The sequence below is a fragment of the Anolis sagrei genome, chromosome 5 (genome assembly GCF_037176765.1).
Source record: "Anolis sagrei isolate rAnoSag1 chromosome 5, rAnoSag1.mat, whole genome shotgun sequence".
Classification (NCBI taxonomy): Eukaryota; Metazoa; Chordata; class Lepidosauria; order Squamata; family Dactyloidae; genus Anolis; species Anolis sagrei.
The window spans coordinates 112,541,998-112,556,221 of NC_090025.1; the positions used below are offsets into that span (position 1 = coordinate 112,541,998).

The 14,224-nt window shown below is 41.1% G+C and overlaps 1 protein-coding gene across 2 annotated transcripts in view; it reads right to left on the reverse strand.

Annotated features, from left to right (window-relative positions):
- CCDC149 (coiled-coil domain containing 149) overlaps window positions 1–14,224 on the reverse strand; it is a 93,049-nt gene that overhangs the window by 34,171 nt on the left and 44,654 nt on the right. For both annotated transcript variants that reach the window (XM_067468997.1, XM_067468996.1), the window contains exon 5: window positions 967–1,083. In XM_067468997.1, the coding sequence (XP_067325098.1) occupies window positions 967–1,083 (117 nt within the window). The remainder of the gene's footprint in view (window positions 1–966; window positions 1,084–14,224) is intronic.

Sequence of the window (14,224 nt, forward strand, 5' to 3'; positions counted from 1 at the left end):
GAGTTTATACTTACTTTACTTCGGCGATCCCTCGTTGTCTGAGTAAGATTGTCCTCCAAGTGCGGTGTTCTGGCGGTGGGTACGTAGGTGACTGTGGAGCCCTAATCTTGACCCACATGTTCACCCGCAGTGAGAGCATCGGTTTCCATGTGGAAGGCTGTCCCAGTTGGGGTTGGCTTGATGCACCTTCCTATTGGCACGTTTCTCTCTTTCACCCTCCATTCGTGCCTCTTCAAATTCTACAACACTGCTGGTTACCGCTGACCTCTAGCTAGAGCACTCAAGGGCTAGGGCTTCCCAGTTCTCAGTGTCTGTGCCAGAATTTTTAAAGTAGGTTTTGAGCCCATCTTTAAATCTCTTTTCCTGTCCTCCAACATTCTGTTTTCCATTCTTGAGTTCGGAGTAGAGTAACTGCTTTGGGAGATGGTGATCGGGTATTTGGACAACATGGCCGGTCCAGTGGAGTTGATGGCGAAGGACCATCATTTCAATACTGGCGGTCTTTGCTTCTTTCAGCATGCCAACATTTGTCCGTCTGTCTTCCCAAGAGATTTGCAGGATTTTTCAGGGGCAATGCTGATGGAAGTTCCAGGAGTTGCATGTGATGTCTGTAGATAGTCCACATTTCGCGGGTATAGCAGGGTTGGGAGGACAACAGCTTTATAAACAAGCACCTTGGTATCTCTACGGATGTCCCGGTCCTCAAACGCTCTGTGCTTCATTTGGAAAAATGCTGCACTCTCAGAGCTCAGGCAATGTTGTATTTCAGTGTCAATATTGACTTTTGTCAACATTGAGTTTATAATGACCTAAGACCATGAGTAGTCATGAGCAACCGCACCATGAATCAGGTAGGTGAAAAGTTTGATGGTCTGTTTTTGCTTCTCTATTCTTCCCCCCACTTAAGAGCCATTGCTGTACACCTGAGGGTATTTAATCATTCACAAGTTTGACAAGTTTACTTACCTGTTCACGTGCTTTCTCCAACTGCTGGACGAGATCTTCCCTTTCGTGCGGTGCAAAATGCCGTGCACCAACTTCCTCATCTCCGAGTCTTTGTTTTGCTATTGTCATTCTGAGAAGCTGAAAGAAACACCAGACAGAGCACATGAATGAAGGTAGTTTAATGATACTCACAAGAGACACACCTTGCACACATTTTATAGCAGTAAGTGTTGTTTCACCACCAAATGTAACAGGCAGTTGCTGATCATCATGTGCTTAAGCAAATGCCTTTGATCCCCATGCCATCCATGTTGTTCAGCATATGCATGCATTATAGGCTGAACTATATGGGATTCATTTCTGCCAGTAGATAGCATAAATCTGCTATCCTTTCAGTTTGGTAGAAGAGCAAAGCGTGCACTACACAGATAATGTACAGAGACTTGTACAAATAGAAAAGGAGGAAAAATAGGTGTATGCCTCATGCACTACTGACAGCCTCATACTCACTACAGGCATATACTGTAGTGCACATACTCCTCTACCATGCAGTTTTACTCTCTACCAAGACACTGCTGACTGGTTCACTTTACCAACTATCCCACAAATTTAAGTTGACACATGCAATCTCAAGCCATGAGCTTTCTGTGTAGAATATTCATCACATACTGAACAAAGGGAAAGCATTTTCTGCAAGCAAACCTTCCAATGTAGGCTTTGGAAAATTGCTCAATTGTGATATATCAACATGCATGTCTGTACAGAGCTTACAAAATTACACAACTACACAATCACAAAAAAGAAAGAAAGATGAAGATGAAGGAGGAATGTACACAGACAGCACTGCATCCAAATCCACCTCAATCACTTACAAAATATGCATAAGTATTATATAAATTGTTAGTTAATTAGTGTTTCATGATTAATTTTTTCCTTGACAAAATTATGCTTGTAACTGTTCTGAGTATGTCAGAATATATATGGGATACAAAAAATTATGACAATGATGCAAGAATCCAAATGACTTATTATAGCACAAGAGAATGTATGAATATTGAGACTGAATCGTTACATCATTTCTGATTTGCGTATCTATCCATAAAATGTCTCTGGGTCCCCTCCTGGCAGTCCCCCTTCAGGTGTGTTCCAACACCACACATCTGACTACACAGAAACTACTTTGTGAGGAAATTGCCACAAGAGATCTGGTACGCCTCAACGTGCACCCTCCTGAGGCAGATCTGTATTTAAATCTACAGATTTGTGACTGTGTTATCTAGTATAGCCTTTGGGTTTCACTTTAATTTCTGGGAGATAACCATTTTATCTTCAGAATAACAAACAAAATGTTATTAGACATCACTGGTTTGTTGAGCTTCTACACCTGTTATTTTTGCATGTTATATCAACACTGAAGGTGAAGGACTCCATATCCCTCTCTCTCCAACCTTCAGTTCTGTCACTCTCTTATGTTAAGAGAGTTAAGATCTTCTGGGGAGGCCCTGCTCTTGGTCCCGCCTCCGTTGCAAGTGCGGTTGCTGGGAGAAGAGACAGGGCCTTCTCAGTGGTGGCTCCTCAGCTCTGGAACTCTCTCGCCAGTGAGATTAGATCAGCCCCTTCCCTCCTGGCCTTCAGAAAGAAAACAAAGACACGGTTGTGGAACTAAGTCTTTGGACAGTAAAGTAATGCAGTGCAAAGAAGAATTAGGGATTATGTGCAATGACAATTGGAATGGCTACGGTTTACGATTTTGGATCACGTGATTTTAATATTTATACTAGGATGTGTTTAATGATTTGTCTTAATGTTTAAATATTGTTTATGTCTTATTGTTTAATGGTTTTAATGATTTTAATTCATAGTTATTTGTTACTGTTTAGTTATGATTTTTTACATTTTTGTTGACATTGAATTTTTGCCATTAATATATTGTAAACCACCTTGAGTCCTCCCTGGGGTGAGAAAGTCAGTATATAAATACAGTAAATAAATAAATGTGTGGAGGAGGAGGATGCTGACACTCAAATCTGGTTACATAGGGATACTCTTCCTGCGATTTTCTAATTCTCAGGAAGAGTCAATGCATTCTAAACAATCTGATGTGGAAACCAGTAGATTCCCCCAGTCCAATGAATCAGGGATTGGTGCTATATTTGAATCCACTGGCTGCAAATATTTCCCTTCTTTCCTGTAAACTCTATAGCACAGCTGTTGCACTCCAGAACAGGAAATAGCTCCTCTGACTATAAACATACCACATGTTGAGTGAAGGAACAGTCTTTTTGTATTAAAACTTAGCAAAAAAAGCCAGTAGAAATAAATGCTTGTAAAGATAGATATTCCAAAAAGCAATAAGGAATTCAAAGGCAGCAACATAAAACAGTGTCCAAACGTAGCAATCAAAAGCAATATCTAAAAAGCATGAAAATACAATTCAAGGCAATGATTATCCAGACAGGAATCAAACAAAAAGCAAGAACAGACCAAATGCTGCTAGTCAACTTGAAAGGCTAGAAAAATCCATGAAGATGAGATCACTTGAACAGGAATTCCATGAGGTTTGTACTTGGTTTCCAAACGATGCCTGATCTGACAAGATTTTCTAAAGACAAACCTTAAATCCCAAAAACTGGTTTCGTTTTCCTCCAGTCTTTGACCTTAACTGACGAATTATTTTGAATCTATGTAAACATTGGGCCTCTTGTCAATTCTGGCTAATCTCCAGCCGTGGACTCTGCTTGTCTGATTCCTCATTAACTTTACCAGGTGTCAGACTGTTTTCCAAACTAGAATCTGGAGAGCTCACAGGCAGAGGGAGTAACCCTTCCTCCCAAGGCCTGACAGAAACATTATCGTGAGAATCTGCCCTTTGCACTGAAGCCTATCTGTCAGTGTCTGCATGAAACTTATTGACCAAAGTGTCTCCATCTTGCGCCTCAGAGTCAGCCCTAGCATCCCCCACATCAGAAGCAACAGGAGACAGATTTCCCTCCTCATTACCACATCAGACACAGAAACATCAGGAGACTGAAACACAATCACAGGTTCAATCACAGGCTGAGTCCCAACAACAGCTTTCCAAACTGTGTGTCATAATATGTTACTGGGTCACCTTCAGTGTGTAGATGTGTCATGCAAACGCAACAAGAAACCTCTGTGTCTATGTGAAAGAAGTAATAAATCATATATTTTTAGATATATAAATGAAAGACATTCATGAGATATGTAAGTACCATATGTATTCATATCACTTGGTTTAACTTTTTGTTTTCTAATAGAACTGAATTACTGTGTTGCAAAATGATCCATGTCTAAAAAAGTGTATCACCAACTTGAAATGTTTGGAAAGCTCTTCCACCAGTCCACAGACTGTCACTTTGAGCTAAAGTTCTCCCCTTCAGACGCACAGATTATACAAAAAAGATGATGGCAATCACAATATGTAACACGATTTTTGTTCCTGGGTTATAAATGTAATTTCCTAATTAGTTTTATTATAAAAACATGGGGTAAGTTTATTAAACTGTAAAAACTTTGTTTTTGCTAGACATCCTGCAGCACATTTTATTGTAGTTTTTCAATGAATATCTCATAGAGTCTCAACCAATTCAACATAGTTTGTAGCAGCCACAAACACGAAGTTTCTGGAGTATAACAACTGCTTTCAAAGTAAGTACCACACAATTAAACAGGAAATAACACTTTCAAACCAGGAACAGAATATTATTCAAATTTTGTTACATAGTGTTATTAGTTTAATCACAACTTTCAACAAAATGTCTACTGCCCAAGTCTGTAATGCAAATGGGAGCAGAAAGCAAACCTGGATCTATTAGTGTCTCCTCGAGTAGATAGGGCGGAATGCAAATAAAATTTAATATTTTTTTTATTAGTGATTTACACTTGACTGGCAACAAAAATAATCCCTCCTGCTTCCAGTGACCTGTGTTATACTACTGAAATGATTAAAGCTTAGTGTAACCAAGCAGTTGCTGAACTTGCTGGCCGAAAGGTCGCAAGTTTGAATCTGGGGAGCAGCATGAGCTCCCTCTGTTAGCCCCAGCTTCTGCCAACCTAGCAGGTCGAAAACATGCAAATGTAAGTTGATCAATAGGTACTGCTTTGGCAGGAAGGTAATGGCGCTCCATGCAGTCATGCCAGCCATATGACCTTGGAGGTGTCTATGGACAATGCCGGCTCTTTGGCTTAGAAATGGAGATGAGCAGCAACCTCCAGAGTCGGACACAACTGGACTTCATGTCAGGGGAATACCTTTACCTACCTTTACCTTTGAAAAATTGAGTATGTTGGACTACAGCTTTCAGATTACCTAGCCAGCGTGGCTTTTGGGAGATTCTGCATGATAGTTCAAAACAACTTTTCCAAGGCTGGATAATTGTGTGTAGAGACTGTGAACTCTATTTATTTCTGGTCCTCAAAACAAATTCCAGGATTCAGGAGCCTTTGAGTCTAAGCTCACCGGGCCCTTGTAGGCTCATCTCGGGGTTCAAATAAAATATATACTCCAAAGATGCCATGGACCCACATCTCAGAGAAGTGCACACTACAAAAAGATCTTAGATCAGAGTCCTGGAATTGCAGTCTTTACAAGTTTGTTCAGTACCTTGGACACATCAGTGTGTTTATGGCTAAACTTCCTAGACAAAAAAAAACCCCATGTCATTGCTTTTGTCAGGCGAAGTGCACGCAACGAGAAAAACCCAAACATTTCATCACTGCTAATGTGATCTTTGATAGCAAGTGTGCATAGTAGCATGAACTCTATTAGAATCTAACCTTTTCCCAACCTACTGTCAAAAGCTGTTTTGAGGACTGAAAATAAAGTACACAAGCAGCGCCCAGAATGATGAGGCCATAGCGGATGCAACCATTTAATTTTCTTCCCTACTTTGCATAGCTGGAAGGGAGGGGGGGGGGAGAATTACATCTCAGTGGTCCAATTTGTAGAACTGACGCAGAGGCATGAGAAATCTGCAGTGAAAACTCCCATGACTTAACATTTTGCAGCTGCGCTACAGAATTAATGCACATCATTATATTTCATGAATTAGGAGATCACTCTTCTCAAATTGAGCACTGCGTATTAAGGCTACCTAAAGCAATTTCAGGATGCCAATCACTGAAGTACCTACGGGCCAATTAAAATATTGCTGATGCAAATGACCCGCGATCCTTTGCTTCAGCCCCATTAAGCCCATGCTGCTGTGGCTGCTATTCCTCATTTGACAAGCTCCACAGGGTGACTGACTTGCAGGCCTGAACAAAGCACTGACCCCCGTGCTGCTTTCATTTGGGCAAATTGGGTTATATTTACATACCCAGCCAGACCACCTCCCAAAAAGGAAGGAAGAGGAAACAAAAATTAAAGCATGTGGTAATAGTAGTAGTAGTAGTAGTTGTAGTAGTAGTAGTTGTTGTTATTGTTATTGTGTGTATTTGTATTTGTTAACACTGAATTCTATTTCTGACATGAATGGAAAATGGTTTGCAAGAGAACCAAGAATAGTTGAGGAACACCTCAATTGTAATCTATTAGGAAAAACTCCACAAGTTCCATTGTGACCAGAAATAATTCTAGTGATCTCTTTTATAACAGACTGCCCAGCTTCACTCTTCTTGACTCTCTTATAGACTTAGTCTTAGCTAGTTAAATGTTTTATTAGTACCCACAACGGAAAGTGAGATATTTTCCAATTATGATCACCGCATAGAAGGAGTCACTTTAAGAATTTTTTCTCTTCTTCTCTTGTTGTTGTTTATTCGTTCAGTCACTTCCTATTCTTTGTGACCTCATGGACCAGCCCACGCCAGAGCTCCCTGTCTGCCGTCACCACTCCCAGCTCCTTCAGAGTCAAGCCAGTCATTTCAAGGATACCACATCCATCCAACTTGCCCTTGGTCGGCCCCTCTTCCTTTTTCCTTCCATTTTCATCATTGTCTTCTCTAAGCTTTCCCGTCTTCTCATGATGTGGCCAAACTACAATCTTTGCCTCTATAATCCTTGCCTCCAATGAGCAGTTGGGCTTTATTTCTTGAAGTATGGACTGGTTGGATCTTCTCACGGTCCAAGGCACTCTCAGAATTTTCCTCCAACACCACAGTTCAAAAGCATCTATCTTCCTTCGCTCAGCCTTCCCTATGGTCCAGCTCTCACATCCATAGGTTACTATGGGTAATACCATTGCTTTCACTTCTCTTATAGCCCTCGAAAGCTCAAATTCCAGCCATGGGACAATTAGGTGGGAAAGATCTCAGAGGCTATCACGGACCATCCCAGGAGATCATGGATCACGGCTAGTGTCAGTTATGACATTCCCACTAACCATGATTCAGGATGGCATTTACACTAGCCATAATTCATGAATCAAACAGTTATAGATGATTCAGAAAGTCCCAGAGAGGAGAGTGAAGAGGCTGGAATAAAGAAAGAACACTGTCCCATGGGTCACAAAACTTCTTACGAAAATAATGGTCATATATCTTAAATGAGACTCCAAGTCTCATTTAAATATTCAAATTCAGAACAGGGATCTTGAATTTAAATATTCTTATTTGACTGGAAATGTTAATGACCACCCTATTTAAGAGTGCTCCTCCATGAGCTCACTGTATATTGTACTGCCACTGCAGATACTTTGACTACTATTATGACATAGGTAGGTCATACAAGTTGCTATGTGCTATTTGTACCCTTTCATTCCATTTCTGTCAACATGTAGAACTGAGGACAGGAGTTCTTTAAAAGGCCTCACTCTGCAGAAGCTGCCATTCCATTCAACATCACGGGGAAGACCGACCTCTGCCAGCTGCCATTTAAGGGCATTTTATTCTACCCTGCATATTTTTAGAAATGCAGTCTCAACTTATTGTCCTGGTATCTGATACTTGCAGCTCTGTGAGTGCAGAATTTTTTTAATGAAGCAGAGTGTTTGAAGATTGGGACATCTGTAAGGATACCAAGATACTTGTTTATCAAGTTATCCTTCCAACTCTGTGGTATGCCTGGAAAACATGGACCGTTTACAAACGTCACTCTCAACTTCTGGAATGATTCCACCAGTGTTGGTTTTGGAAAATCGTGCAAATCTCTTGGAAAAGCAGGTAAGCAAATATGAGTGTTCTAGAAGGAGCAAAGAAGCAACAATCCTCCTCCATCAACTTTGCTGAACTGACCACATTGTCCAAATGCCTGATCACTGTCTCCCAAAGCAGTTACTGTACTCTCTGCTCAAGATTGGAAAATGGAATCTTGGTGGACATTAAGAGATAGGCTTAAAGGTAACCTAAAAAATGTGGAATAAACACCGAGAACTAGACAGCCTGGCCCCTGAGGGCTCTAAGTGGAGGTCAGCTGTTACCAACAATGCTGTAGATTTTGAAGGGGCATGAATAGAGCGCGAAAGGGATAAATGTGTCAAGAAGAAGGCATGTCATGCCAACCCTTATGGGCCCAACTTCCATCAGGAAATGTATGTCTTCACTGCAAAAGAACATGCAGATCAAGAGTAGGTCTCTACCATCACTTGCGGACCTACCACAAAAACTCTACCCCTGGAAGACAATCATACTCAACCATGAGTGATAACCTATAGGGATGACAATAATTCTCATTCTAACGACCTTGTCACAATACAGAAAAAGGAAAACATAGATTGTGGCAGCCACAAAAATGAAGTTTCTAGATTATAACTACTTTCAAGGTAAATACCATGCAATTCAACAAAAAATAACACTTTCAACCCAGGAACATTTTTTTTCAAATTTTGTTGTTTATCATAATGATTATGAGTGAAATGTCAGCCATTGTGCACTTTGTGGCTGGCTAAAATTGAGATAAAGGTATTTTAAAATATGATACAGGTTGAGTATTCATTCCCCATAGTCACCTACGGATGTGAGAGCTGGACCATAGGGAAGGCTGAGCAAAGGAAGATAGATGCTTTTGAACTGTGGTGTTGCAGGAAATTTCTGAGAGTGCCTTGGACTGTGAGAAGATCCAACCAGTCCATACTTCAGGAAATAAAGCCTGACTGCTCTTCGGAGGGAAGGATAGTAGAGGCAAAAATGAAGTACTTTGGCCACATCATGGCTATCCTTGAAAACGGGGAAAGATGAGAGGGAACAAGGTAAGAAGGTTCCCTACACTTTCCTGCCATTCACGGGATAAAGTCCATAGTGGCTGTTTTAGACATTTATATGGATTTGTTTTGACTGTTTACAGTGGGCTCTGCAGTAGATGTTTCAGCATGATTAGCAAGACTTGGAAATGCGGATTTGTTATCAGTAAATGTTTGACCATTATACCTGTTTTATATAATATCCCCAGAGTCACATAAGAATTTATCAGGCCAAAAGGGGTTGTGAGTGGAAAAGTTTAAGAAGCACTGGTTTGGGGAATAACTTTCAGATGAATTGGCACAAGCCAGAGAATCAAGCTATTAGCTTTGTAACTGTTTGGTTTCTTGGTGTGTATTTGTAAAACAGCCTACAGCATCATTTAGCAAGCTATTTCTAAAACTTGGATGTTAAAACATGTCTGTATTTTTCACGACAGAGAAAAATAGGTGTCATTCAGGATATATAGAAATTCCTACCAATGGAAATGTGGTGCTGGAGGAAAGTTCTGAGAGTGCCTTGGACAGCGAGAAGATCCAACCAGTTCATACTTCAAGAAATAAAGCCTGACTGCTCATTGGAGAGAAGAATAGTAGAGGCCAAGATGAAGTACTTTGGCCACATCATGAGAAGAAAGGAAAGCTTAGAGAAGACAATGATGCTGGGGAAAATGGACGGAAAAAGGAAAAGGGGCCGACCAAGGGCAAGATGGATGGATGGCATCCTTGAAGTGACTGGATTCACCTTGAAGGAGCTGGGGGTGGAGACGGCTGACAGGGAGCTCTGGCATGGGCTGGTCCATGAGGTCACGAAGAGTCGGAAACAACTGAATGAATGAACAACAACATTCATTATCCAGAATTTGTGGGAGCATAAGTGTTTTAGATTTCGGATTTCTTTTGATTTTGAAATATCTACATTGGTGTATGCATACATAAGGAGATATTCTGGAGATGGGACCAAGTCCAAAGCAAAATTAATTTATGTTGCATATACACCTTATAGAAATATGTTATAGGTGAGGAGGTATCAACAGCACTAGAGTCAAAGTAAGACAGAACAAGTGGGAACGTTAGTTAAGATGGAATAGTGGTGTAATAAAGCACAACAAGGACCTTGTTATTAACATCCAACACTTTCCAGCATCACTTTATGATACAAGCAATGACACACTTGTTTGATTTCAGCCTCCCACTTCAGAAATAATATTTTTCTCCTGGTGACTCAGAGCTACAGTCACTCTTCCAGATTTTTCTATTTTCTATTCATGTGCTGTTTCTTATTTTAAAAGCAGCACTGCAAGCACTTGTGTTTTTTTTTCCTTCTCTATTTGTGTTTGGTGTCTAAGAAGCATGTTTTTTTTTTCCAGTGGCGGCATAAAATAAAAACCCAGCTTCAAACCTTGGACAGGCTGCTTCTAGGAGCACCTCTGGTAGCATGTGTCAAACTTGATAAGAGATTGTGATCAGTCACGAAAATAAACAGCCTTAGAACTCTACTTGCCTCAAAAGCTGCAGTGTCACCCGGACTCTGCTAACAGCGGGCAGAAATTGTTCAAAGAGGCTGCCAGAGAGTGTTTCTGGTTCCCGAGTAACATTTGGGATGCAACTAAATGAAAGGAAAACCCCAATCCTTCTAATTATGCAAACTTTGCTTTTGTGACTTACCCCTTTTGAGCCTGCTTTTCATGTCTAAGGTAGGGGTCACCACCTAAATCACATTCCTCTCCCAATTCCCAATTAGTTATTAGCCAAGTAGAAAGCAATGCTGCATCTTTCAAAACATAATCTTGTTCAAAAGCAAGCTTCTGCTCCTAGTGATGAAGATGTCTGCTGAAGAATTTCTTCTCCTCCTCCCCTCGATGGCACAATTTGCTTGCGGGGGGAAACAACTATATGAATCATATGCATCCGAGCTGAGTTGATCTATAAAGCATCTTTTGAGGCTGTAAAAGCAGCTGCCTGCTCGTCTCTTGCCAGAGGTGAGACTGGCAGAGACCAGCTGGGCAGTCAACCCCTCCATCTTGGAAGAGACAGGAGCACAGCTTTCAAAAACATACACAAATTATCCTTCATGGCCGTTTTTAAAATTATTGTTACTGTGCTTTATCTACAACTGCAACAAAATTAGCAATCTGTCGGCACAGCAGGGTTTAGTTTGCCGCACCCAGTGGTTCAAAGAATGAATTCCAAAATGGCAGCTTCCAGAGGTTAAGTGAAAATAAATTATAGCTGGCTGACCAAGCAAAGCGCTCCAAATATGCCCAAACTCTGAGGATGCTTGCCATATTTGCAGGTGAAACATCAGGAGAGAATGCCTCTAGAACATGGCCATACAGCCCGAAAAAACCTACAACAACCCAAGTTCATAGTTTGTTTGAGAAAATTGACATGCCACTTCTTGGGAAAGTTAAGACAAGCTGTATATCTAAAGCATGCTTTTCTCCCACTCTGGACTTTCCACAGATATATAAACCCAATTTTCCTAGTTTCCAACAGACCTCACAATCTCTGAGGATGTCTGCCATAGATGCATACAATACGTCAGGAGAGAATGCTTCTAGAACATGGCCATAGAGCCCAAGAAACCTACAACAAAACATACTTGAACTGCATTACAGTCTCTAGTATGACTTCCTTTCTTTTTGGTGATGATGTGATTCTTATTGCCATCGCTGGCACACTTACATAGACTTTGGAAACTGCCACAGCTCCCCAAGTGCTAGTTTGGGGCACCACTTAAACAGTGTGTCCTAACCACAAATGGGATCCTTTAAACTCAATATTGGGGTCTCCAAAATTGAGCACCACTGAGGACTTAATTCCATGGCTTTAGGGCTCCATTTCCATCAATTTCAGAATTGGATCCTCACAGCAGTTCCATGGAGGCCATCACATGACATAAAAGCACTTCTGGTGGGATCCCATCAGGCTCCATTTCTGCAGTACATGGAAATGGACCCCTAAAACCATCTTCAGGAGTCAGTCGTTGCCCAACTCCAAACAGCAGAAAACAGGAGAAGACAGATCTCATTGTGGTAAGAATGTGGGATGGCTGGCTATCCTTGAAAACGGGGTAAGATGGGAGGGAACAAGGTAAGAAGGTTCCCTACACTTTCCTACCATTCATGGGATAAAGTCCCTAGTGGCTGTTTTAGACATTTATATGGATTTGTTTTGACTGTTTACAGTGGGCTCTGCAGTAGATGCTTCACCTATACTACTTTAAAAGGATAATCAGCCTGATTAGCAAGCCTTGCAAATGCGGATTTGTTATCAGTAAATGTTTGATCATTATACCTGTTTTATATAATATCCCCGGAGTCACATAAGAATTTATCAGGCCAAAAGAGGTTGTGAGTGAAAAAGTTTTAAAGGTCCTGGTCTGGGCACAAGCCAGAGAATCAAGTTATTAGCTTTGTAACTGTTTGGTTTCTTGGTGTGTATTTGTAAAACAGCCTACAGCATAATTTAGCAAGCTATTTCTAAAACTTGGATGTTAAAATATGTCTATATTTTTCAAGACAGAGAAAAATGGGTGCCATTCAGGATATATAGAAATTCCTACCAATGGAAATGTGGTGCTGGAGGAAAGTTCTGACAGTGCCTTTGAAAGGGAGAAGATCCAACCAGTCCATACTTCAAGAAATAAAGCCTGACTGCTCATTGGAGGGAAGAATAGTAGAGGCCAAGATGAAGTACTTTGACCACATCATGAGAAGAAAGGAAAGCTTAGAGAAGACAATGATGCTGGGGAAAATGGACGGAAAAAGGAAGAGGGGCCGACTAAGGGCAAGATGGATGGATGGTATCCTTGAAGTGACTGGATTGACCTTGAAGGAGCTGGGGGTGGTGACAGCTGACAGGGAGCTCTGGCATGGACTGGTCCATGAAGTCACGAAGAGTCGGAAACGACTGAACGAATGAAAAACAACAACCAATGGAAAAAGACTTTTCCATTTTTAGAAAATGTATAGAAGTACCTGGACAAAAGGAGTCAAGTATAGGTTGCATCCAAATAACAGAACTCTACAAACTCTTGCAAGTCTTCGACACATAAAAGAAATACTCCACATGGCTGGTTAGGGAAAAATAACCTAGTATTGTTATACAGCCATCCTTCCACATGAGGAGCCCCCAGTGGTGCAATTGGTTAAACCCTTGTGCCGGCAGGACTGAACACTGACAAGTTCGAATCCAGGGAGAGTGCGGATGAGCTCCCTCTGTTAGATCCAGCTTCCCATGCAGGGTCATGAAAGAAGACACCCACAAGGATGGTAAAACATCTGAACATCCAGATGTCCCCTAGGCAACGTCCTTGCAGACAGCCAATTCTCTCACACCAGAAGTGACTTGCAGGTTCTCAAGTTGCTCCTGACACACAGAAAAATTCTTCCACATTTGTGAGTTTAATTTTTGCTGATTTGATTATTTGTGGATTTGGTTAATATGGTCTTTCTATGATCTCTAGTTCTCCATGGCTACCTATGGTCAACTTCTGCCAAAACTAGTTGATAGTGATGTTCTGAAGGGCCTAGACATTCTTAGAGAGGTGCTCTTCAGGGTTTTTTAAATTTTAATGTGTGGTTTCCCCACTTTTCTGGAGTCCCGTATCCTTAACCGCTGTGAAAGTATGAGTTCTAGTGTATTTGATACTGATTTCAGCATAAGATTAAGATTCAGCAGCATCAATCAATACCACCCACCTCCCAGTTTGTGCCACACCATGTTTTCTTTTCTTGCTCTTATTGTCAGAGTGAATATGATCTGTTTCTCTAGCACACGAGCATTAGCTCTCTTGGTGAAATTTCTAACCAAATATCAGCTTACAGGCCACCCCTCATTGGAATTTCATGCCACTCACTTTAGATTTCGGCGCTAAGTACAAAGGCTCCTTCTTTTTGCTTCCGTAAAGGCAGACTTAATGAGGCACAGTGATGTGGCAAAAGCTAAAGGATAAGCAGGGAGTTGAAACAAGTTAGCAGCACTCAAGTATTCAGAGTTTGCTGAAGTTTAAAGGCTTCGTGGATTCTGCCTTGGGCTGACATTGGCAGGGTTGACAGCTGCTTCTCATCCATTTGTTTTCCCATCTATAGGCATGTAAATAAATAAAAAGATTTGCTCAAGATGCAAGCAGAATTCAA